Source organism: Hypanus sabinus, chromosome 2 (genome assembly GCF_030144855.1).
Source record: "Hypanus sabinus isolate sHypSab1 chromosome 2, sHypSab1.hap1, whole genome shotgun sequence".
Classification (NCBI taxonomy): Eukaryota; Metazoa; Chordata; class Chondrichthyes; order Myliobatiformes; family Dasyatidae; genus Hypanus; species Hypanus sabinus.
The window spans coordinates 85,980,541-86,006,966 of NC_082707.1; the positions used below are offsets into that span (position 1 = coordinate 85,980,541).

General features: G+C 45.5%; 1 protein-coding gene and 1 long non-coding RNA gene across 4 annotated transcripts in view; one reads left to right on the forward strand and one right to left on the reverse strand.

The window, feature by feature from the left end:
• LOC132380668 (beta-arrestin-1-like) overlaps positions 1–26,426 on the reverse strand; it is a 55,960-nt gene that overhangs the window by 24,116 nt on the left and 5,418 nt on the right. For both annotated transcript variants that reach the window (XM_059949650.1, XM_059949659.1), the window contains 6 exons: positions 25,247–25,371; positions 11,505–11,565; positions 9,370–9,414; positions 8,682–8,881; positions 5,049–5,108; positions 269–342 (listed from right to left, as the gene is read on the reverse strand). In XM_059949650.1, coding sequence (XP_059805633.1) covers positions 269–342; positions 5,049–5,108; positions 8,682–8,881; positions 9,370–9,414; positions 11,505–11,565; positions 25,247–25,363 — 557 coding nt within the window. In that variant the 5' untranslated portion in view covers positions 25,364–25,371. The remainder of the gene's footprint in view (positions 1–268; positions 343–5,048; positions 5,109–8,681; positions 8,882–9,369; positions 9,415–11,504; positions 11,566–25,246; positions 25,372–26,426) is intronic.
• Positions 8,471–26,426, forward strand: part of LOC132380680 (uncharacterized) — a 104,437-nt gene continuing 86,481 nt past the window's right edge. For both annotated transcript variants that reach the window (XR_009507842.1, XR_009507843.1), the window contains exon 1: positions 8,471–8,614. This is a non-coding gene — a long non-coding RNA (uncharacterized LOC132380680). The remainder of the gene's footprint in view (positions 8,615–26,426) is intronic.

A 26,426-nucleotide genomic window follows, 5' to 3' on the forward strand; every position in this document is an offset into this window, starting at 1 on the left:
ACTCATGGTTACAACTGATCCAGTGCTAGCAAGTGTGAACTAGCTTGTCTTGCTTATGGGACCTCAGAAATTACAGACATCTGAATGAGCACCACCGTCAGGGAAGAGAAACACTCCATGTAGGAAGGCAGATATCCGACTTTTAAATGCAAGTAAGATCCTTTTTCTCCCTCAGAACTAGTGTCACTTTCTGCATTTTTTATGTATTTCAGTAAGGATAAGAAAACAATGTTAAATACTTTCTGTGTTTGGATGAATATTTATTTACTTTTTGGAGATTTTTTCATCGTAGCTGCAACTCTTCGCACAGAATGCGATGACTTGAAAGTCCACTCCACAGCACTGCGGAGAGAGCATATTCAGATTAGTTTATGGTCACGTGCACCAGAGTGTAACAAAGTTCCTGGCTTGCATGAAACTCACAGAGTAAACAGTAAACCTGCTGTTAATAAATGCAACAATAAATACAACAATGAGGGCAAGTTGTATGTATAGTGGAGGAAAGACAAGCAGACTCCTGGAAAAATTAAGCCCTGAAGCCCTAGACTTCTGGCGAGGATGAGCTTTGAGAGAGAAATGACTCATGTGGACAGGCATACTATCTCCGCTCTTCACTGTACGTATGAGGAACTTGTCAAAGGGCATCGAATGAAAGTGTACTGCCACAATTTTTAATCTGTTAAGACTAAGCAGGTAGACAGCTCAAATGCTGGAAGTTAGGCTATTAGCATGGTTTTATTGACCATAGTCTATATGTGAAAGGTTTGATCATCATTCTATATGGCACAGAAACTGTTATATAAAGCCTACTTTGTCCATACTGACTATCAATTATCTGTCTATACTAACCACATTTATCATAGTTTGCACATTGCTGATTTGTGCTTGTCTAAATATTTCCTAATTGTTGTCAGAGTACCCGTTTCCTCCTCAGGCACTACAGCCCAGGTTCCAGCCACCATCCAGGTAAAACTGTTCTTCCTCAGACCCGTTCTTATCCCTTCTCGTAAACCTATCATCTCTAATTCTATATACCTCTGCTATGGCAGAAAGTATCCTACTCTGTCAAAGCCTTTCATAATTGTGTACACCTCTATGAGGTCCCGTCACTCCAATGACAACAAACCCAGCATATTTGTTAAAACACTCTACCCGTACAACAGCCAGGTGAATCTCCTCTGCAGTCTCTACAGTGCAGTCACATCCTTCCTACAATGTGGTGAGTGGAAACAGAACACTGAATTCTACTTGTGGCCCAACCACTGTTATATAAAGTTGTGCTTAAAATCTATGCCTTGGCTAATAAAGGCTGGTATCCTATTTTGCTTCTTCACCACCTGATCTATACGTGCTGCCATCTTCATGCACTCATGGACTTGTACACTAAGCTCCTCAGTTCTCCTTAAGACTCTACCATTCATTGTATATGTCCTGCCCTTACTAGTCATTCCAAGTAATGTGTACTTTTCATAAATAAATTCCATCTGCCATATTTTACCAATGAATCAATATCATCATGTAACTACCTACAATACTCCTGACGTTAGTGCATTTTGCAGACTTACTCATCATATCTTAAATTGTTTATGCATATGACTAACAGTAGAGGCTGATTTATACTTCTGCGTAGGCTCTACACTGTAACCTACGCAAGTGGCCTACGCCATTGCGAGCGTTTGTACTTGTGCGTTGGTGTGTCTGTGTCGCTCTGCAATTCACCGCCAAAATGCTAGTTGGTGGTGGGGTTTCTATGCCACTGTGCTGAGTTTCTTCGAGCACTTCAAACAATGGTGACTGAAACTGAGCGCATCATGTTGGAGTTGGAGCTAATAAATGTTGAACAAAAGTTACTTCTATTGAAATTACTGCAATGCAGAAAAGAGAGAAGAAGTCAGAGGAGATGGTGTGTCCGACCATTGAATGGATTGAGGCAGAAGGAGGGTGAATTTTCTGTGCTCATTTTGAAAATGGCAGAGAAGAGGAAGCAACTGGAAATGTGTAGGAGGAAATGCGATGCTACCAAGCTGACCAATCACAGTTGTTGCAGTCTGCATCGCCATGACACGTAGTTAAGTTTTTGGGGAGGTGCGCGTCAGGCTGCGGCGTAGGGTACAGTGTAGGTTATGCCGCTACGCCATACCTACAGTGTAGATTCGATACAGAAGTATAAATTGGCCTTAAGGGTCACAGCACTGATACAAGTGCACACCATGGGTCACAGACTTCCAATCACAATGATAATTCTCCATCGTTACCCACTGTCTCCGATCATGAGTCCAATTCTGGATCTACTTTGCCAGCTTGATCTGGATCCCATCGGCTCTAACTTTATGGGACCGTCCTGTGGGGGCGTGCCATCATCTGATTGTCGAAAGTTGCTTCCATTGTGATTGGTTATTTTTGAAACTGCAGCTGGTTTCCTCATTGGATAGCTGTCTGGTGTCCAGTTTTAAATATCCCAGGTATATAAAATAGCAGGTGGAAGTGGCCTGCTCTCTTCTTCCTATGCTTAAGGCAAGGATGCACATGAACATTGGGCAGGTATGCTCTCAAATTTTTACTGTTTGTAAATAAATGATCAATACACCTATTTGAAGTCAGTGCATTTCCTATCTCATTTGCTGGACCCACAAACCTGATTCAACATTACAGGGACCTTGTCAAATGTCGTTCTGAAGTCCATGTAGATGACAGAGACTCAGAGTCATACAGCACGGAAACAGGTCTTTCATCCCAATTTTTCCATGGTGATCACAGCATCCAACTAATCCCAGTTGTTCACATTTGGTCCCTAACCCACCAAGCCTTCCCCTCCAAGTACCTATCCAAATGCCTCTGAAATGTTGCACTTGTACCTGCCTTGACCACTTCCTCTGGCAGCTCATTCTAGCTAGTCACTTCCCTATCTGTAAATAAGTTACATCTCTGGTCTCTTTTAAATCTCTCCACTTTTATCTTGTATCGGTAGCCTCGAGTTTTGGACTCCCCAACCCTGGGTAATAGACTATGATTGTTCACCCTGACCATACACCTCATGATTTTATAAACTCATGCTCCTGCTCTCCATGGAATAAAGATTCAACATATCCAGCCTCTCCCCGTAACTCAGCTCCTCTGGTCCAGACACCACACCCTTGTAAATCTCTTCTGCACCCTCTCCAGCTAGGCAGTGTTTTCCCATATTGTGACAAAAACTGTGCACAATGCTTCAAGTGAGGTCTCACAAACAAGTTGTAACTCCAATATAATGTTCCTACTTGTTACCCTTCTTGAAAAAATGTACTGCATTTGCTTCCCTCCAGTCATCTGGAACCTTATCTGTGGCTAGTGAAGATTTAAAATTTGTTGCAAGGACAACGGATGTTCCTCCTTTGAATCCCATAGCAGCCTGGATATATCACTCAACTGGCCCTAGAATTTTATCTATCTTTAAGCCCACTAAGACAATGAATATAACCTTGTTTTTAATGATAACGTGTGAGAATATCACCTCTCTCCTTTGGGGATCAGACAGAAAACACCTGATTTGATTTCCATCTAAACTCATTTAAAATATGTGTATTTACATGACAGATTGAATTCCCGTGTTCTGCTTGGCTTTGCATTTGGAAAAGAAAGAGGAATTTACCTAATGATACATTTAAAAGCCTTTAGGAGCCTATGGCTTTAAGTTGCTGTAAAGGCTTCAAGGAAGTAACAGAAGCTTTCAACCTCTTCTTGGAATACACCTTTTTATTTGTTGTCTTTGGAGCAGCAGAATGATTTGCATTGTGTATTTCAATGTTTAAAATGGAAACATGTGTTTTAGGATATATATTAGACCATAGGACACGGAGTAGTGCAGGACACTTGGCCCACAATGCTGTGCTAACCTTCTAAACTATTCCAAGCTCAATCTATCTTACAGTGTTCTCCAGAAGTTGTGGGAAATACATCTGATTCATTGGCCTCAGTCTTAGCAAGGCTAAGATCCATAAGGGCTGTGTACATTGTTCAAAATGTGAGTGGAGACAATAGGGGAGTTTAAGAAGATGGGAACAGTAAATCATCTGCCAGAGAAACTCATGATAGACAATCTGCTGGAGAGACTCATAATTAAGAAGATGACTTGTGTGACTTGTGCTAAAGAAATCAAGAAAATCTTCATTGTTGCAGTTCAGGATGATCCCTTTCCAAAATTCTCATTTTCACACCCTCCTCAAATTTGGCTATTCTTAAAATGTTGTCACCATCTAGTCTTCCCCACATGAATGCTGTGATCCTCACTGATTGGTCCACCAAAGACAAAAAATCCAATTAGAAACAGGGGTTCAGCAAGCGCACACACACACACACACACACACACACACACACACACACACACACACACACACACACACAAACTCACACACACACACACACACACACACACACACACACACACACACACACACACACACACACACACACACACACACACACACACACACACTCACACACACACACTTTCAAGTCTAAGAGGGTCCAGATCACTTCTTGCATGAATTGATGTGGTGATGATGAGGAAGTTCTATCCTCAGCACACAGTTACACTCCATCATGTGAACACCCAACATGAAACGCCTGAAACAGTGTTTCCTGTTCTGAGCTCCAGCATGGCAGAGGTCACCATGTAGGTGGAGGAAACGATTCCTGAATGTTTTTCAAAACCTCTTTACAATAAAACCTCCAGGCCAGGGATGTGGGGAGCACAAAGAACCTGAATAAGCAGCGGAGAGACATCCCACCTCACAAACTACTCACCTGCCCACACTCTTCAGACACTTACTGCTCCATCCTTGGAGGAGTCTGTGGTTCACACATTCATTGCTCTACAATCTATAATGCTGCTGTCCTTGGTTCAGCCTGCATGACCTCCATCCCTGCAGTAGATCCTTACAATGTTTTCCAGCAGTATTCAGCTTTACCAAAGTAACTAATGCAATTATTCCTTAAAGTGTTAAAAACAAGTGAGTGAAATGCTTGTAGCAATTGACCCCTGACCCTTGCAAAAACACTTTAATCCTCACCTTGTCAATTTCATTTGGACCCAGTTGCAAGGTTATAGAGCAGGGCAGATAGTCTGGGAACTGTCAAGGGAGGAAAGAGAAAAGTTAATAGTTTGAGAAACCCCTTCACTTCCATGGTTTTCAATACACTCAAGAACAGTTAACAACAACATTTTGCATGGCTAATGTTACACCTTTATTTACAGACTGTAAAGACAAGCCCAGGAATAACTAACAGGTCAGTAAGCCATAAACCAGTAGTGGAAAAGGGAATCTAAACAGGATTTTTGCATTTAGAAAGGCAAAGGCGTATTAGGGACAGTTCATGGGGAGATCATGGGCCACAAACTTGATTTTTGAGGAGTTGGCAAAGAGAATTGATGAGGGAATCCCAGTGGATGTTAGCTCCATGGACTTTAGCAAGGCCTTTCACAAGATGGAAGCTGGTCCAGGAGAATTGACCACATAGGAAACAGGCTGAGAAAGCAAAATGACTTGGTAGCAGAGTTTTGAAGAAGTGTCTCGGCCCGAAACGTCAACTGCTTGTTTATTTCCATGGATGCTGCCTGACCTGCTGTGTTCCACTGATCCATAGTAATGTTACCTGGACTGACGGGCTTGCGTTATAAGCAGAGATTGAATAGGCTGTGACTGCTTTCCTTGGAACAGAAGCTGAAAAGTGACCGAGATGTTTGTAAAATTACTAGAGATGTAGATAGATTCTTTATTTCAGAGTAGAGGAGTCTATATGTGTGGTTATATCACGTGCAATGATGTGCCAGTATGTGATTGGACAGAGCACTGAGCATGTGCAGGATTGCTAGAATGTTCCAGCACATGGCTGATTTAAGACATGTTTGTTTATTACTGTAAAAAAAAGTTCTCTAATTCTTCCAGAATGTGATTCTTCATTGTTAGCCCACAGTACGTTTAAACATAACATAGTGTCAGAAGTGGTTCTGGAAGAATAATATGGGAGAATCAAGAATCGAAGATAATCATAAAAAAATAAGAGATGAAGAAAAAAAAATTCGAACTGTAAACAGTAAAATGGAAGGTTTACAACCCCCACCAAAACTTCAGCTGACTGGCAATGTAGCTGAGAATTGGAGGATATTCAAGCAATAGTGTGAACTGTGCTATTCAATGATCGATTATGAAGAAAAATCGGAAAAAACAAAGCTGCGCTTTTGCTCCATGTAATTGGGAATGACGCAGTAGAGGTATATAATAATTTTGTCTTTGAAGATGGAGATAATTTCAATTTAAAGTCAATAACAGACAGATTTGAAGTATTTTGTATACCTAAGCATAATTTAATGTATGAGTGATATAAATTCTTCACATGTGCGCAGAGAGCTGTTGAAACAATTGATCAGTATGTGACAGAGTTAAGAAAGCGTAGTAGAACATGTGAGATTTGATTGCTCACAGACTCATTAAAGATAGAATTGTTTGTGGCATTCGAGATAATGCCCTGAGAGAAAGGCTGTTGAGAGAGCAAAATATAAATTTTGAAAAAGCTTTGGCACTTTGCAAAGCTTCTGAGACTGTGACGTTGCAGGCTGAAGGGCTTTTTGTCGAAAACTGCAATGTAAACTCTGTATAAAGGTGAGAATACATCAAGAAATATACATTATAATACGTCAATGAAACCAACAGAGAGCAAGACAGCTTTGGAAAGAAAAAAGTCACGTGATCGCTGTGTGCGGGAACATCATCCAAATCAGTGTCCCGCATATGGCAAAATTTACAATGGCTGCAGTAAGATTAATCATTTTGCACGCTGTTGTAAAAGTAGAAAGAAAGAAAAGAAAATGAAACAAGTAAATGCTGTGCTTGAAGATGAACTGAGGAATTTTATATTGATGTGCTTTGTGAAAATAAAGTAAGAATGACTGGACTATTCCATTGCAAGTGAATCAAAACAATATTTTGTTTAAACTTGATACTGGAGCGCAAGTAAATGATCTTGCAGAATCTGAGTTTAACGCTTTAAAGCCAAGACCGAAGTTACATCAGATGAATATAGAAGTGACTGGTTCCAGTTGAAGGAACTTGGGTGGCAAAGGTATCACACAAAAATATTGTGCACACGCTTTCATTTGTGGTCATGCCAAAAAATGTACAGTCAATTCTGGGTTTGTCTGCCTGTGAGAGACTTAATTTGGTGAAAGAGTTTTAGTCTTGGATAGTGACACAGACTTGAGGTGACAGAATGTTACATTACAGTCAGCGGAAGGTGATGTGACTCGACTGCAGGGCCAGCTCACAGAGGCTAATGCTGACATGGAGAATATAAAAGCAGTAGCTGCAGTGTCTGAGGTGACCAAACAGGAGGCAATTGATGATATGAAAAAGCAATGGCAGGAGGAGATTGCTTCAATGCAAGTGATAATGAAAGAGACACTGAGAGAACATGAGATTCATTTTCATCACTGTCCAGAGCAAGAACACTCAGAGTGGGCACGGTATAAGGAAGAAGTGAAAGCACAAGTGAGAAGTTTTATTTAAATGAAGTCTCAACACAGAAAAAAGAGATTACGCAGTTAATGAATTAGATGAAGAAAAGAAGATTTGTATTTCATTACAAATGGAAGTGGGACGTGAATTGACTGATGTAAGGAGATCAGTCAATTGAGGATACAAGATAAAATGAACAGTCTGCTCCTACAAACGTGCAACCAAAATGGCCAGATTTCATCAGAATCAGCCCTGCTCTCTTTCTTCCTGGCCCTGTGCTGTACCTCTGCGATATGTTTGTGGGATGTTGACCTGTCAACATGACTCAGAGGTACAGCAGCATATGGGTCAGTGTTTCCCCACTACCACTGCAGAGAGCTATTCAGGGTTAGCGTTAGTGTAGCCCACAGTCACATTCAAGGGTGGCAGATTTCTTTCCCGGAACTACATTCGTGACCTGGAATGGTTTTGATATCAATCCAATGGTTTTCAGGTTACTATTACTAACAATATTATCTTTTTCTCATTCCTAATTTAGTTACTTACTTGCTGCCTGTTTTGCTGCTGCTGTTTAGGGCACCAATGAAGTTCCTCCATCTCTCTCTGTCCTTGGCATACTGTTCGCACACAGATATAGAAGGATTCTTTGTTTCCGTAACAAAGTGTTTTTTGACCAATCAAGGTTGTTAGCACTGAGCTGAAGCCCCTGATGAAGGATGGGCAGACCACTCTTAGTCTGGCCCCTACCCTTTGACCCTACCAAGAGCTCAAGCACAAGGCCCTGGCGCCAGCCAGCATAGCTCTCTGGGTCACTGAGGCAAGCAAGCCTCCATACCATGACAGAGCTTTAAACCCAATCTCTAGATCTGTGTTTCAATAACTCCATCACTGTTGCTCATTAAACTGGTTAGTTAATTTTCAAAATGTTTTAAGGAATGTTTAAATCCTCTGCTTTGGCACCCCATTATAAGTCAGTTTTAATATAATAATTCTTCGCAGTGTCCGATTTCCCTTTAATGAGTGTCACACACAAGAAACTGCCTCATAATGAGTCAACATGAAGTACAGAAACTTCCTGGTAATTTACCATGCTGAAAAGCAGACATGCCGTGAAATGTTATAAGGTAGGCATATCCTCTTGTTTGTCCATAACACAGAAGGGAAGGGAGGTGAAGGGAGAATGAGAAGTACCTGAAAACAGAATGGATAAGCTCTGTCTCCAAACTTTCTTGCTAAACGTTCTTGGAGCTTGGTGTGGGGTTTAGGCTTTTCACCTGATGGTGGTGGATAGACTTGAACTGTGGTCATGTACAGATCCCTTCTGAACTTCAACCCGCAAACATCGATGTCCTCTCGTCCGTAGCGGAATGCACAGAGCAGTCTGCAAAACACTGAAGTGAAGGTCCAGGAGTAATAGACAGGTTCTGTTCTGGAAGTTAGGCTATAGGAACTTAAGGTCTTTCACCGGCTTTGATGGTGTAGGTCTGTACGAGTCAGTTCTGTGAATTTTTTACGTGTGGGTTTGTGACGCAACATACCAGGTCTCCTTTGGTCTGAGTTCATAACTTAAGCAGTTGAACTGAGCATACGTGGAGACGTGGTGGAATAAGTGACGAACACTAAGTCCGTGCGACACGGTGTGAACGATCGTGCAAGTGCGCGTAAGTTTGCAAAGATGTATTTGTGATACTGTGTGTTAGTTGAGCATGTGAACTATGCACAGTGAAGCTATGTGAGGCTGAGAATGTTTATATGGCTGTAAATATCTGTGCAAAATAAAGCACATCTCTGATTAGAACAAACCTCTTATGGAAATTCAATGGGAACATAAGTATTCCGTTTACTTGTTTGAAATATTCAACAGCGCTGGATGTCTTACCTTTTCTATCCTTTATGTAGCCTGTGTCCAATACAAGCACACCATCTGAAAAATAATCAGATAAGGTCAATCACCAGAGTAGGTCCTGGCCACATTGTGTGGTATATCCTTCACCATTCTTTGAATTAAGCACTTTAGTGTCATCTATTGCCTGTGCTAGGCCTGGATCTTCCACCGTCCATTGCAGAGGCACAATGTGACTTATCCAACAGCAATAGTGACCTCCAGCCTCCCATCAGCCAACCCCAGAAGATTGTGGTGTTCATCTAACACCATCAGAGAACCTGGATTTTCCATCATTTAGCTTCAAGGCAACACTAATTCTCATACCAGTCCTGAGTAGTATAGGCTGGTATCAGCACCAGTCCAGTACTGCTCATGTAGTAGTTACCACCAATTCAGGACTGCTCGTGGTGTAGTAACACACAATATCTTGCAGTGGGGAATCAAAAATATTTCAACAGGTGACTGGAGAGCTTGATAAGTTTATAGGGAGTGGTCATGGAGATGATAGACAACTCCAAGGACAATACCAAGTTGTGGGCATTGGGGCAATCACTAGGAATGGCATTAAAGTAGGGTTGGTGCTCTAGCCATGTAAAGGCCCAGTTAAGGTTGGCACTTTAAGTTATGCCAAAGGAAGCCTCAGTATCCTTTTCCTTTCCCCAAGTCTTCGAGGCTCCTGATGGCTGCAGGCCTTCAATGTGTGGTAGGATATCTTATGAGGAATGACAAAATGTATACTTCCGACCATTTGGCATCAGAGTTTGTGCTGAGCAGCTGTACAGCAGGATGGCAGAAAAGCAGGTGCTGCTATGTCAAGCCCAGGTTCTACCCTGATCTCGGGTGCTGTGCATGTGGGGATTGCATGTTCTCCGTGTGCTTCTATATATTTCCTCTGTCTGCTCTGGTTTCCATAAGAACAGAAGAAACAGGAGCAGGAGTAGGCCATCTGGCCCATTGAGCCTGCTCCGTCATTCAATAAGATTATGGCTGATCTGGCCATGGACTCATCTCCATCTACCTACTTTTTCCCCATCACCTTAATTCCCCTACTATGCAAAAATCTATCCAACCTTATCTTAAGTATATTCACTAAAGTAGCCTCCACTTCTTCATCGGGCAGAGAACTCCACAGATTCACCACCCTCTGGGAAAAGCAGTTCTTCCCATCCCCATTCTAAATCTATCCCCCTGAATCTTGAGGCTATGTCCCCTAGTTCTAGACTCACCTACCAGTGGAAACAACCTTCCTGCCTCTATCTTATTTATCCTCCTTCATAATTTTATATGTTTCTATAAGATTTCCTCTCATCCTTCTGAGACTTCTCAAAGACTAATTACTACAGTGGGTGAATGTCAGAGTAACCTGGGGCATATGAAAGAGAAAAGGTTGGAGGGAAATAGGTCGGGCATTAAGACTGCTCGAGAACCAGCCGACTCAATGTGTCATGAGATCTGAAAAGAGCCTTCTTGCATTTTCAAAATAACTCAGATCGATGTTACCAGCATGCTAAGGTCCCAGTTCGGTTTAGTGATCACAATCAATATATATATAACTGTGATGAATGAAGAAAACTGCAGCCCCACTGACAGAAATCAAAGCTTTGAAATCTATACAACAGATTCCCCAAGTAGCCTCTCTCTGTAGCATCAGGGCAGTTCAAGTTTCCGGAGCATTCTGCCTGCTTCTCAGTACTTCATGATCCACATCCTCTTTCGGTCACTACGATGACTTCTGAAATAAACACCACAGTCATTTCTTTAAAGATCAAGCTGGAGAGATTGGTGCAAGTTTATATTTATTTATTTAGAGATGCACCATGGAACAATGACCAATTAGCTTACTAACCAGTACATCTTTGGACTGTGGGAGGAAAGCAGAGCACCCGGAGGAAACCCATGTAGTTCTCAGGGGAATGCATGTTTTCCTTACAGATGCCAAATTCCGGATCATTCCAAGCTGCAGTGGTGTCTCACTAACTGCTGTGCTACCTTAGCTCACTGGTGCCAAAGGATCAAATGTGAGGGTAACAAAATTATTAAGGCTGGAAACACTTCCTTTGCCATGATCAAAGAACCAGAGGGTGGAATCTTCCCCCCTCCCCCGCATGAAACAGAGAGAGCACACATACCCACAGGATCTGTATGGCTGACGTGATCCACAAAGTCTCGTTTGCCCAAGTAGACAGCGATCTGTTAAAGGAGACACAAGATGCTCAATGACTGAAACGTGCACTGTCAACTGTATCCTCCAACGATGATGACAATCCAAACTAAGGAAGCTGGAGGTATGAAGGGGTCAGCCCGCCTCCCTGGGAGACAAACAATTGACCCTTCAGGTAAAGGGCTTTGCGTTAGGACTGGAAAAATGAGAAAACAGTGTGTTAAGTTGTAGGGAGGGGGCAGGGTGAAAAGAACAGGCAAATTGTCTCTAACTGGGTGCTAATCAAAGCTATCGAAACAAATATCTTTTTTTAAAAACTGACAGTTGGAGATAAAAAAGTGGAAAGGAAGAAGTGGAAAGATGAGAAACATAGAATTAACTCCCGGGGTTTTCAACATTCTTGGATGGAAGATAAGGAGTTGTTTCTCAAAATTATATTGAGCACCTTACAGCAGAACCTTCCATTGCATGATATTGGAGGAGGCAATGGAACAGATGTCAGAGTGGTAGTGCTGTGGAAAATTACATTGATAGGCATTGGAAGTTTAGGGTGACTCCTGTGAACTGAACTGTGACGATGTATACTTGTTTCATCTGTATCATCATTTTACCATTGTGGTTTTTAAGGTTAGATTGACATTTACAGAATAGTGGGCCTGAGAATTATCTGGAAAGAACAACAACAAAAACTGATGCTGGAGATCTTAAATAAATACTAGATTATTCAGCAGATTAGGCAAGATCTTTCCACCCCCAGTTCTAGAAAACATAGGAAACCTACAGCACAATACCTGCCCTTTGGCCCACAAAGCTGTGCCGAACATGCCCTTACTTGAGAAATTACTTAGAGTTACCCATTGCCCTCTATTTTCCTGAGCTCCATGGACCTGCCCAGGAGTCTCTTAAAAGACCCTATTGTATCTGCCTCCACCACCGTCGCTGGCAGCCAATTCCACGTACTCACCACTCTTTGCATAAAAAACATACCCCTGACATCTCCTTTGTACCTACTCCCAAGCACCTTAAACCTGTGCCCTCTTGTGACAGCCATTTCAGCCCTGGGAAAGAGGCTCTAACTATCCACACAATCAATGCCTCTCATCATCTTGTACACCTCTATCAGGTCACCTCTCATCCTCCATCACTCCAAGGAGAAAAGGCCGAGTTCACACAACAGTTTCCTCACATCCATTCTGCATTCTACATTTTTCACCCATAATTGGCACATTATTAATTTTCAATAAAAATATAGCTGGCTAACATTAGTAACATGGTCATATTGCTCAGAACCATCTTGTTTAAAGAGCCACTCAGTATGATTCTGTTGAAACATTAACTATGTCACCATTCACAGATGCTGCTGAGTATTTCCAGTATTTCCAGACTGGGAGACCGTTTCGCTGAACACCTATGCTCTGTCTGCTAGAGAAAGCAGGATCTCCCAGTGGCCACACATTTTAATTCCACGTCCCATTCCCATTCTGATATGTCTATCCATGGCCTCCTCTACTGTCAAGATGAATCCACACTCAGGTTGGAGGAACAACACCTTATATACCGGCTGGGTAGCCTCCAACCTGACGGCATGAACATTGACTTCTCTAACTTCCGTTAATGCCCCTCCTCCCCTTCTTACCCCATCCCTAATATATTTAGTTTTTCCCCCTTCCCCCTATTTTTTCTCTCTGCCCATCACTCTGCCTGTTCACCATCTCACTCTGGTGCTTCCCCCACCCCCTTTCTTTCTCCTGAGGCATCCAGTCCCATGATCCTTTCCCTTCTCCAGCTCTGTATCACTTTCGCCAATCACCTTTCCAGCTCTTAGCTTCATCCCACCCCCTCCGGTCTTCTCCTATCATTTTGCATTTCCCCCTCCCCTTCCTACTTTCAAATCTCTTACTATCTTTCCTGACAAAGGGTCTCAGCCTGAAATGTCAACAGTGCTTCTCCTTACAGACGCTGCCTGGCCTGCTGTGTTCCACCAGCATTTTGTGTGTGTTGCTTGGATTTCCAACATCTGCAGCTTTCCTCGTGTTTGATCTTCAGTAAATTTTGTTTTTCATCACAGTTATGTGGTGCCTTGTAAAGCCAAAATATCACACTTAAAATGAAGTCTGTTCTTTTTCCTTTCCAGTACGTATTATAGTTACCGTTATAATGTGGAGAATTTAGCAACCGCTTTGAACAAAGCAAATGAGATAAGTGACCACATAATCTGCTGAGTCATTGTTGGTTAGAGCACACACCCTGGCCTAAATCTAGGCCCCTGGAGTTGCACAGTGGTTGCATAGTCCCAGCATGGTATAAATGAATTTGTTGAATACTCTACTTCAAAATAAAGGTTTATAAGATCATGAGAAGCATCAATAGAGTAAACAGAAAGTATCTTTTTCCCCCCACTGGTAGAAATGTCTAATACCAGACAGCATACATTAAGGTGAGGGAGGTAGGTTCAAAGAGGATGGGGTGAATGAGTAACTCATTCAGAGTGCAGGATGCCTGGAATGCACTGCCTGGTATGGTGGGAGAGGCAAATACATAAGAGGCTTTTAAGAGATGTTTAGATAGGCACATGGATATGAGGAAGCTGGAGGGATATGGATATTGTACAGATTGGAGGGATTAGTCTTTGGGTTTTTTTTATTTACTTTTAGCTGGTTCAGCACACTGTGGGCAGAAGGAGCTGTTCCTGTGCTGCACTCTTTTACATTCTACATTAACACTACATTAACTGCAGTGTTTAGTGTTTTAGATCTAAGTATTATTATTTTAATCAGCCAGACTAGGAATTGTACAAAATCATTTCAGGACAATTCTTTTTTCTCCCATTGAGGATTTTCCCCGATCCCCTGCGGCAGACAGTGACAAGAGTGAGCAAGTGAAGTTCGGCCATTTTACAGACACTTTGCCTTCTGCTCAGTTGAATTTATGTAAGAAAATTATCAACACTATCAATGGCCAGGCTTGAATTTAAGCAGAAGCAAATAGGAGTAGGCCATTAGGCCCTTCAACCTGCCCTGCCATTTATTATGAACACAGCTGATGTACGCTGGCCTCAGCTCCTCTTCTGTGCGATTTCTCTGTAGCCTTCTATTCCTTAAACTCAAATATGTATCCTCCTCCATTTTAAATACTTCTAATGATTCAGCTCCCACCATCCACAGGGGCAAAGAACGCCAGAGATTCACCAGCCTCTGGGAGAAGAAATTTCTGCATGCTGGTTTTAAATTACCAACTCTAAACTTGCAGTTATACCCCCTTGTTTCATATACTCCCACTGATAAAAGCATCCCAACATTTACCACTGATGCACCATCAATAACTCTCTCAGAGACGTAAAGGCGAGATATCGGCTTTATTGACTGGAAGAAGGAACAAGCAGTGGTTGACCACCGTACTACATCCTGGAGACTGAGGGCCGGGCTCAGGCCTCAATCGCCTTTATACTGGGGACTGTGGGAGGAGCCACAGGAGCAGTCAGCAGGGGGCGTGTCCAGACAGGTATATGTAGTTCACCACATCCACACCAAGCTCCCTTGAAATTTAATGTTTGGATAAAATCACCCCTCATGCTTCTAATTCATTCCAAGGAATGCCGACCCTAACTTGGGAGATATTGCTTCTGCAGATGTGTATATATATATAATATCTCTCTCTCTCTCTCTCTCTCTCTCTCTCTCTCCCTCCCTCCCCACCCTCCCTCTCCCTCCCTCCCTCCCTCCCCACCCCCCCTCTCTCTCTCTCAGATTAGCCTAGGGGAATCTTCTTTGTACAGGCTCCAATATTACTATGTCTATTTTTAGCTAAGAGCATTAAGACACCCATTATTCTTTTAGATCAGATGTAACCAACACCTTCTGCAAATTGTTCATTTGCGTGAACTTTCTCTGCACCCCGTCCAATGACAACACATCTTAGAGAAAGGGTTCAAAACTACTCATAATACTCAAAGTGCAGACTGACCAATGCCTTGTGGAACCTCAGCATTACATCTTTACTGCTGTATATTATAATCCTCTTGAAATGAATGCTAATATTATATTTGTGTTCCTTACCAAAGACCCAACCTGCAAGCTAACCTTCAGGGAATCCTGCATGAGGACTCCCAAGTGCCTTTGCACCTCTGAGTTTTGAATTTTCTTTCTGTGATAAGAGTCCTGGACAAGGATGGTTTGGATCCAAATGCTGAAGGACTCAATCCACTGGGTTTGGCAACAGATATTACTCCTCAGCCATCAGTGCCCTGAACCAGAAGGGTTAACTTTACTCAACTTCACTTGCCCCATCTCTGAACTACTCCCACAATCTATGGGCTCACTTTCAAGGACTCTTCATTCCATGTTCTCTATGTTTATTGCTAATTTATTTATCATTACTATTTCTGTTTTTTTTTCTTTTGTATGTGCAGTTTGTTGTCTTTTGTACACTGGTTGCCCAATCTGTTGGTGAGGTCTTTCACTGATTCTGTTATGGATATTGGATTTATTGAGTATGCCCGCAACTTTGACTTTGTCAAAACACTTCTGAAAATCCAGGTAAACAATATCCTCTGTCTATCCTTCCTGTATCATGTGCCTCCAAGCACTGAAATCTCATCATTACGAATGGACTCCACCATCTTCCCAACCACTGAAGTCAGGCTAACTGGCCTATAATTTTTGCCCTCCTCCCTTTTTAAAGAGTGGAGTGACATTTGCCATTTTCCAGTCCTCCAGAACCATTCCAGAATCTAGTGATTCTTGAAAGGTCACTACCAATGCTACCACAATCTCTTCAGCCATCTCCTTCGAAACCCTGGGGTGTAGACCACCTGATCCAGGTGACTTCAGACGTTCCAGCTCCCTAAGGACCTTCTCTTTAGTAATAACAGCTGCACCCATTCCTGCGCCCTGGGCACTCTTGAATTTCCGGCATATTGTTATTGTCTTCTTGGTGAAGACTGACACAAAATACACATCAAGTTTGTCCTACATTGCTTTGTCAGCCATTAATAACTTCCCAGCATTATTTTCCAGTGGTCTGATATCCACTCTCGCCTCTCATTTACTGTCTATAAGATGGTCTCCTCTTTGATATTATTGGCTAGCTTACCTTCATATTTCATCTTTTATCTCTACTTATGGCTTTTTATTTGCCTTTTGTTTGTTTTTAAAAGCTTCCCAGTCCTCTAACTTCCCTCTAAATTTTGCTATATTGTTTGCCCTCTCCTCTTCTCCCCCTTTTCCTTCTGTCCCATAGAGCCAGGTTCAGTGCCAGACTGTGCTTCCCCTGGTAAGTCATACCTGGTAAGTGGTATATTTATTATTGAGGGTAAAGGCCACAGGACTACACCACCCAGGTTGCCTATTCCCTTCCCCTCTCCTCACAGTCACACAGGTACCTGCCTCCTGTAACTTAGGGGTGACTTTCTTCCTGTAGTTTCTGTGTATGTCTCACTTCCTCATTCTCCTGTATGAGCCAAAGGTCATCCAGCTGCTGCTCCATTTCTTAACATGGGTCTCTAAGGAGCTGCAGTTCAATGCACTTCATGTAGATGTAGTTACTAGGGAGATTAGTGATCTCCCTGAGTTCCCACATCCCACACAAAGAACATACCACTAACCCTGGATCTACCAGTGTACTAATAGACAAAAAGAAACTGACTTCAAGACTCTGCCTGTCCATGCCGAAGCTTAGTAAGCCAAAGCCTCCCACTCCAACACTGGCCCACTCTAACCCTGGCCCACTCTAACCCTGGCTCACTCCAACTCTGGCCCACTCCAACACTGGCCCACTCCAACATTGGCCCACTCCAACACTGGCCCACTCTAACCCTGGCCCACTCTAACCCTGGCCCACTCCAACACTGGCCCACTCTAACCCTGGCCCACTCCAACCCTGGCCCACTCTAACCCTGGCCCACTCCAACCCTGGCCCACTCCAACCCTTGCCCACTCTAACCCTGGCCCACTCCAACCCTGGCCCACTCTAACCCTGGCCCACTCCAACCCTGGCCCACTCCAACCCTGGCCCACTCCAACACTGGCCCACTCCAACACTGGCCCACTCTAACCCTGGCCCACTCTAACCCTGGCCCACTCCAACCCTGGCCCACTCCAACCCTGGCCCACTCCAACACTGGCCCACTCTAACCCTGGCCCACTCTAACCCTGGCCCACTCCAACCCTGGCCCACTCCAACCCTGGCCCACTCCAACCCTGGCCCACTCTAACCCTGGCCCACTCTAACCCTGGCCCACTCCAACACTGGCCCACTCCAACACTGGCCCACTCAAACACAGGCCCACTCTAACCCTGGCCCACTCTAACCCTGGCCCACTCCAACACTGGCCCACTCTAACCCTGGCCCACTCCAACCCTGGCCCACTCCAACCCTGGCCCACTCTAACCCTGGCCCACTCCAACACTGGCCCACTCTAACCCTGGCCCACTCCAACCCTGGCCCACTCCAACCCTGGCCCACTCTAACCCTGGCCCACTCCAACACTGGCCCACTCTAACCCTGGCCCACTCTAACCCTGGCCCACTCCAACACTGGCCCACTCCAACCCTGGCCCACTCTAACCCTGGCCCACTCTAACCCTGGCCACTCCACTTACAAACGCCAGGGAGTGCACATCACACACAACTTCCCATGGCCCTGGAACACATCCTACACAGTTAAGAAAACTCACCAATACCTATAATTTCTGAGGAAGATGAAAGGAGCTGGAGTTTGCACATCCATACTCACATCATTTGGAAAGGTGCCAGAGAAGAGCCAGTAACATCGTGAAGGACCCCACCCACCCTGCTCACGGGCTGTTTGTCCCACTCCCATCGGGGAGGAGGCTGTGTAGCGTCCACACCGGGACCGTGAAGGATCCCACCCTCCCTGCTCATGGGCTGTTTGTCCCACTCCCATCGGGGAGGAGGCTGTGTAGCGTCCACACCGGGACCGTGAAGGATCCCACCCTCCCTGCTCATGGGCTGTTTGTCCCACTCCCATCGGGGAGGAGGCTGTGTAGCATCCACACCGGGACCGTGAAGGATCCCACCCACCCTGCTCATGGACTGTTTGTCCCACTCCCATCGGGGAGGAGGCTGTGTAGCGTCCACACCGGGACCGTGAAGGATCCCACCCACCCTGCTCATGGGCTGTTTGTCCCACTCCCATCGGGGAGGAGGCTGTGTAGCGTCCACACCGGGACCGTGAAGGATCCCACCCTCCCTGCTCATGGGCTGTTTGTCCCACTCCCATCGGGGAGGAGGCTGTGTAGCGTCCACACCGGGACCGTGAAGGATCCCACCCTCCCTGCTCGTGGGCTGTTTGTCCCACTCCCATCGGGGAGGAGGCTGTGTAGCGTCCACACCGGGACCGTGAAGGATCCCACCCACCCTGCTCATGGGCTGTTTGTCCCACTCCCATCGGGGAGGATGCTGTGTAGCGTCCACACCGGGACCGTGAAGGATCCCACCCACCCTGCTCATGGGCTGTTTGTCCCACTCCCATCGGGGAGGAGGCTGTGTAGCGTCCACACCGGGACCGTGAAGGATCCCACCCACCCTGCTCATGGGCTGTTTGTCCCACTCCCATCGGGGAGGAGGCTGTGTAGCGTCCACACCGGGACCGTGAAGGATCCCACCCACCCTGCTCATGGGCTGTTTGTCCCACTCCCATCGGGGAGGAGGCTGTGTAGCGTCCACACCGGGACCGTGAAGGATCCCACCCTCCCTGCTCGTGGGCTGTTTGTCCCACTCCCATCGGGGAGGATGCTGTGTAGCGTCCACACCGGGACCGTGAAGGATCCCACCCACCCTGCTCATGGGCTGTTTGTCCCACTCCCATCGGGGAGGAGGCTGTGTAGCGTCCACACCGGGACCGTGAAGGATCCCACCCACCCTGCTCATGGGCTGTTTGTCCCACTCCCATCGGGGAGGATGCTGTGTAGCGTCCACACCGGGACCGTGAAGGATCCCACCCTCCCTGCTCATGGGCTGTTTGTCCCACTCCCATCGGGGAGGAGGCTGTGTAGCGTCCACACCGGGACCGTGAAGGATCCCACCCTCCCTGCTCATGGGCTGTTTGTCCCACTCCCATCGGGGAGGAGGCTGTGTAGCATCCACACCGGGACCGTGAAGGATCCCACCCTCCCTGCTCATGGGCTGTTTGTCCCACTCCCATCGGGGAGGAGGCTGTGTAGCATCCACACTGGGACCGTGAAGGATCCCACCCTCCCTGCTCATGGGCTGTTTGTCCCACTCCCATCGGGGAGGAGGCTGTGTAGCGTCCACACCGGGACCGTGAAGGATCCCACCCACCCTGCTCATGGGCTGTTTGTCCCACTCCCATCGGGGAGGAGGCTGTGTAGCGTCCACACCGGGACCGTGAAGGATCCCACCCACCCTGCTCATGGGCTGTTTGTCCCACTCTAATCAGGGAGGAGGCTGTGTAGCGTCCACACCGGGACCGTGAAGGATCCCACACTCCCTGCTCATGGGCTGTTTGTCCCACTCCCATCGGGGAGGAGGCTGTGTAGCATCCACACCGGGACCGTGAAGGATCCCACCCACCCTGCTCATGGGCTGTTTGTCCCACTCCCATCGGGGAGGAGGCTGTGTAGCGTCCACACCGGGACTGTGAAGGATCCCACCCACCCTGCTCATGGGCTGTTTGTCCCACTCTAATCAGGGAGGAGGCTGTGTAGCATCCACACCGGGACCGTGAAGGATCCCACCCACCCTGCTCATGGGCTGTTTGTCCCACTCCCATCGGGGAGGATGCTGTGTAGCGTCCACACCGGGACCGTGAAGGATCCCACCCACCCTGCTCATGGGCTGTTTGTCCCACTCCCATCGGGGAGGAGGCTGTGTAGCGTCCACACCGGGACCGTGAAGGATCCCACCCACCCTGCTCATGGGCTGTTTGTCCCACTCCCATCGGGGAGGATGCTGTGTAGCGTCCACACCGGGACCGTGAAGGATCCCACCCTCCCTGCTCATGGGCTGTTTGTCCCACTCCCATCGGGGAGGAGGCTGTGTAGCATCCACACCGGGACCGTGAAGGATCCCACCCTCCCTGCTCATGGGCTGTTTGTCCCACTCCCATCGGGGAGGAGGCTGTGTAGCATCCACACTGGGACCGTGAAGGATCCCACCCTCCCTGCTCATGGGCTGTTTGTCCCACTCCCATCGGGGAGGAGGCTGTGTAGCGTCCACACCGGGACCGTGAAGGATCCCACCCACCCTGCTCATGGGCTGTTTGTCCCACTCCCATCGGGGAGGAGGCTGTGTAGCGTCCACACCGGGACCGTGAAGGATCCCACCCACCCTGCTCATGGGCTGTTTGTCCCACTCTAATCAGGGAGGAGGCTGTGTAGCGTCCACACCGGGACCGTGAAGGATCCCACCCTCCCTGCTCATGGGCTGTTTGTCCCACTCCCATCGGGGAGGAGGCTGTGTAGCATCCACACCGGGACCGTGAAGGATCCCACCCACCCTGCTCATGGGCTGTTTGTCCCACTCCCATCGGGGAGGAGGCTGTGTAGCGTCCACACCGGGACTGTGAAGGATCCCACCCACCCTGCTCATGGGCTGTTTGTCCCACTCTAATCAGGGAGGAGGCTGTGTAGCATCCACACCGGGACCGTGAAGGATCCCACCCTCCCTGCTCATGGACTGTTTGTCCCACTCCCATCGGGGAGGAGGCTGTGTAGCGTCCACACCGGGACCGTGAAGGATCCCACCCACCCTGCTCATGGGCTGTTTGTCCCACTCCCATCGGGGAGGAGGCTGTGTAGCGTCCACACCGGGACCGTGAAGGATCCCACCCACCCTGCTCATGGGCTGTTTGTCCCACTCCCATCAGGGAGGATGCTGTGTAGCGTCCACACCGGGACCGTGAAGGATCCCACCCACCCTGCTCATGGACCGTTTGTCCCACTCCCATCGGGGAGGAGGCTGTGTAGCGTCCACACCGGGACCGTGAAGGATCCCACCCTCCCTGCTCATGGGCTGTTTGTCCCACTCCCATCGGGGAGGAGGCTGTGTAGCGTCCACACCGGGACCGTGAAGGATCCCACCCACCCTGCTCATGGGCTGTTTGTCCCACTCCCATCGGGGAGGAGGCTGTGTAGCGTCCACACCGGGACCGTGAAGGATCCCACCCACCCTGCTCATGGACTGTTTGTCCCACTCTAATCAGGGAGGAGGCTGTGTAGCATCCATGCAAAAACCAACTCAAAACAGTTACATACCCCAGTAAGGCTGATCAGCACCTCCACCTACTAACTCTACCAGCACTTTATTATTTCCTAGCATCACTTTATCTACATATAATCAATCTATGTAGATGAGCTAACTTATGTATTTATATCATGTTTTTATTATTATTATCATTGTGTTTTTTATTGTACTGCATTTGACCTGGAGTAACAATTATTTTGTTCCCTTTCAATTTGTGTACAATAAACAATCTCGAATCATGAATCTTACACCTGACTTCTTTTTAATGACCAATGCTAAGTTACTAATAACCCAATCAATCTCCTGCGCCACCGACAAGCCCCAACAGGACCTGATTGCTTTTTAAAGCTGGTGTGTAAGCTCCACAACGATCTGTCTCCAAGTGTCTGCAATAACCTGTTTGGAAGACAAGTCCTGATAGGACCTGCTCACTTTTTAGAATTGGTGTGTAAACTCCACAAGGAGCTGTGTCCAATCCCCTGCAGCCTTCCACTTGGCAGATACATCATGTAAAATTATTTCACTATTTTATGTTTGGATCAGAACTGGCCGATTTTGATGTAAGGTCATCCTCCTTTAACATCACTCAGTAATTTGTTTCCATAGCCGCATCTCACAGTTTCAACTTGTTCTTTTTCCCTTTCTTGAAGTTCTAACACAAAATGTTACCAGATAACTGTGGTCTCCTCCCTTCCACAGACATTTTGTCTGCCCATTCCTCTCCATTTCCAACTTGTTTTCTCACTTCTCCAGTTCTGATGAAATACCAGTGACTTTGAAGCTTTAAGTTCTTTCTCTTTTCACAGGTGTTTCTTGGCTTACTGAGTGCTTTTAGCACTTCCAACTTTTGCTACTGGTTCAACACTCTTGAGCAGCTGGTGCATTGATATGTGCATTATACTAAAAAGCTATTTGTAGAATCTGGGGGCGAGTCAATTGCAATCTGGGGAGAGGATTCCCAGGATTGTAATCTCAGGATTTCTACTCATGCCCATGTGTTGATGGTGAGAAATACATAGATATCTAGTGCAGTTCAATGTACGGCTTAAGGAGTTGGTGCAGGAGGGAGGGCTTCATATTTATGGAACATTGGGCTCTCTTCCAGGCAGGTCATGTCTTACAAAAAAGAGAACATCTGCAGATGCTGGAAATCTGAGCAACACACACAAAATGCGGGAGGAACTCAGTAGGCCAGGCAGCATCAATGGAAAAAAGAACAGTTGACGTTTCAGGCTGTGACCCTTCAGTTTTTGAGGAGGTGACAAAGGAACTTGATGAGGGTGAGAGGGAAAATGGATCAGCCATGATGAAATGGCAGAGCAGACTCAATGGGCCAAATGGCCTAATTCTGCTCCTATACATGGTAAGGCAGTGGATGTTTTCTACATGGACTTTAGAAAGGCATTTTATAAGGTGCCTCAAGGTAGGTTGATTCAGAGGATGAAGATGTATGGGATCCAGAGTGAATTTGGATTCTGAATTGGCTTACACATAGAAGACAGAGCAAAGGTGGAAGGATCTTATTCTGGCAGCAGGTCCATGACCTGTGGTGTTGTGCAAGGATCAGTGCTAGGACCTCTATTGTTTGTGATAAGTATATATCTTGATAATCTAGAGGAAAATGTAAGCGCATGGATTAGCAAGCTTGTGGATGTCACCTGGATTTGTGGAGATGTCATCAGGGTAAAAACATACAGCAGCATTTGGATCTGTTAGAGATATGGAAGTGATAGATGGAGTTTAATCCAGGTAAGGGTGAGGTGTTGTACTTTGGGAAGTCAAATGAATGGAGAAAATGTTTTGTTAATGGTAGACCTCTTAATAGCATTAAGGTTTAGAGGATCATGGGGTCCAGATCCGAATTCACTGTAATTGTTTATGTAATCATATGGAATGCTTGCCTTTATTGTCCATGATTTTGGTGCAAGAGTAAGGAAATCATTCTGAAGCAACAGAAAACTTTAGTCTGACCGCTTATGGAGCATTGTGTGCAGTTCCTTTTGCCTCATTATAGGAAGGATGTGGAGACTGTAAAAAAGAGGTTGACCAGGACATGCCTGGATTAGAATTACGGGTAATAAGGAGAGGTTGTTCAGACACGAGTTGTTCCTCCGAAATCATCGGAGGCCGAGGAGACACCTGACAAGGGACTTTAGCATTATGAGAGGCAGAGACAGTCAAACACTAGAGGACGTGCTTTTAGGGCTGGGTGGGAGCTTAAAGGAGTCTTGTACCTGCTGCCCATTATGCTGCTGGCGTTTAGGCAGCAATGACAGTCCTCCATCTCTGTCTGTCCATATCATAGCACACAGATGTAGAAGGATTCTTCATTGCTGTTTCCATAACAAAGTTGTTAGCCCTAAGCTGAACGCCAAACCTGGACCATGCTTCGTCTGGCTTCTACCCTTTGACCTATTGACATGGGTGACCCAATCATGAGCCAAAGCATAAAGCCCTGACTCCAGAAAACAGTTCACAAAATTCTCTGCAAATGCTAGGGTCAAAGCAACATGCACAACACACTGGGGGAATTCAGCAGGTTGGGCAGCATTCATGGAAACAAACAATCAACGAAAAGACTTGGCCTGAAACGTTGCCTGCTTGTTTCCATAGATGCTGCCCGACCTACTGAGTTCCTCCAGCGTGTTGCAGCAAACATAGTTCTTTGGGTCATTGAGGCTCACAAGACTTCAAACCCTACTACAAGTTTTTTTTTAAAACAGAGAGCTGTAGCTGCTTGGAATAGGTTACCAGGACCAGGGGTATTAATGAAAGCAGGCTGTATGTTGGAGTTTAAAAGGACACATAAATCTGAAAGGAATGGATGGGTAGGGATAATACACTAGAAGAGGACATTTAGTATAAACTGGCTTGAAGATCAACACAGCATCATGAGGCAAGTGACCTGTCCGGGTCTGTATTGTTCTATGTTCTAACTCATTCTATGTTGGTTGTACTGCTACTGCAAAGCAGCTGTCAGCATGAGAGAAACAGAGAGAAATAGACTCTTCAGTCCACCAAATCCGTGTCTGCCATTGAGCACCCACTTTTGTACCAATCACAGACTAACCATTTTACTCCCACCAGATTCCCATCAACTTCCCCCAGATTCTACCACTCATTTAAGTCAGGGGTTATTTTTAAAGGCTAATTAATCTATCATCACTCATTGGAATGTGGTTGGGAACTGGAGGCCCCGTGATATCACAGCAGAGAATGTGCAAAGTCTACACAGATAGTACTCGAGGTCAGGATTGAACTCTGCGTTCAATCAGATTGACCTGTCTTTGGAACAATAAGGCAGTAACTCTACCAACTCTGCCACACTGGGCTGGTTCCTTTGTTTTTTTTTGCTGGGTGGGCTTTAGTTTCACACATTCAGAATCTTTCACGTAAGCAGAACACTGATACAACAATATCTTATGAGCTCTGTGAGGGAGAGACAAAAGACATGTGAGTTTCACAGAATGTAAGGAGGGTCACCCACCGACTTATCAGTGGTAGTCTTTTTGAACACAATGTTTTTGTGAGCTGGAGGTGGAGACATCATCTTTGTAACGACCACACTGGGTGCAGGGATCTTCTGAAGCTGGGGATTACTCATCTTTCCTCCTGTAAACAGAATGGAAAGCAGAAACAAAGAGAAAAAGATGATCAAAATATTAAATGGTAAAATGATGTTAAAAGCAATACCTTTAAACAGACTGGAGTCTAGAAATTATAAATGGCAATGTTAACAGATAACTGTTTAGAATGCTCACAGATCAAAATGTAACCCATTTAGTAGGTCAAGGGAAGTCAATGTGTAACTTAAGAATTTCTATTTTAATATTGGAAATGGGTAATTTCTAAACCAAATTCAACAATTAAGTAATGTTGTCCAGATTATTTTAACCCGTCCCCTTACATTTTAGGGTGTATGGTTAAATATTATTTTCGTTTTACTTGGACTATTATTTGTGTTTGCCCCAACAAAATTAAGTGTAATCATCTGTTTATTTATGCACAAACTCACAGGACAATTCACATTGAACAATTAACTTCGTAACTAGTACATCTTTGGAATGTAGGATCAAACTGTAGCAAATCGAGGAAACTCAGATGCTCACAGGAAGGACATGCAAACTTCTTACAGACAATATCAGAACTGAACAAACTCTGATGCCTGAAGTAGTGATAGCATTGTGCTAATACATAATATTGGTCCATGGATTCTACCCTACCATGGCATCTGTGGATCAATATTCCAAAAAACTGATACAATATTGCAGAGCCCGATCCAAAATTCTAATTGATAACACAACATTCTACTAGATAACACTGTATTATAGTGGAGACTATAATATTTCACCCTACCCTGTATCATTTAAGAGCGTGGTGCAACATTTTGACATTTGACATGAAATTCTAGCAGGTGATGCAATATTTTAGGAAATGTAACAATATTCTAGGGTAGAGTATAGCACCGAAGATTATGTAGCCGTGTTCTACAGAATGGTACAATGTTGTAGGGCAGAGGACGGCATTCTAGAGTATGTCATGGTACAGCATTCTAACAACGGGAAGTTGAAAGAGCAGTATAACATTAGCTGCAACATGCCTGATGCTTTTCAGAGAGATTACTCTGTCTGCATATCCCTCAACTTCACCAGTTTATCAAATCCATC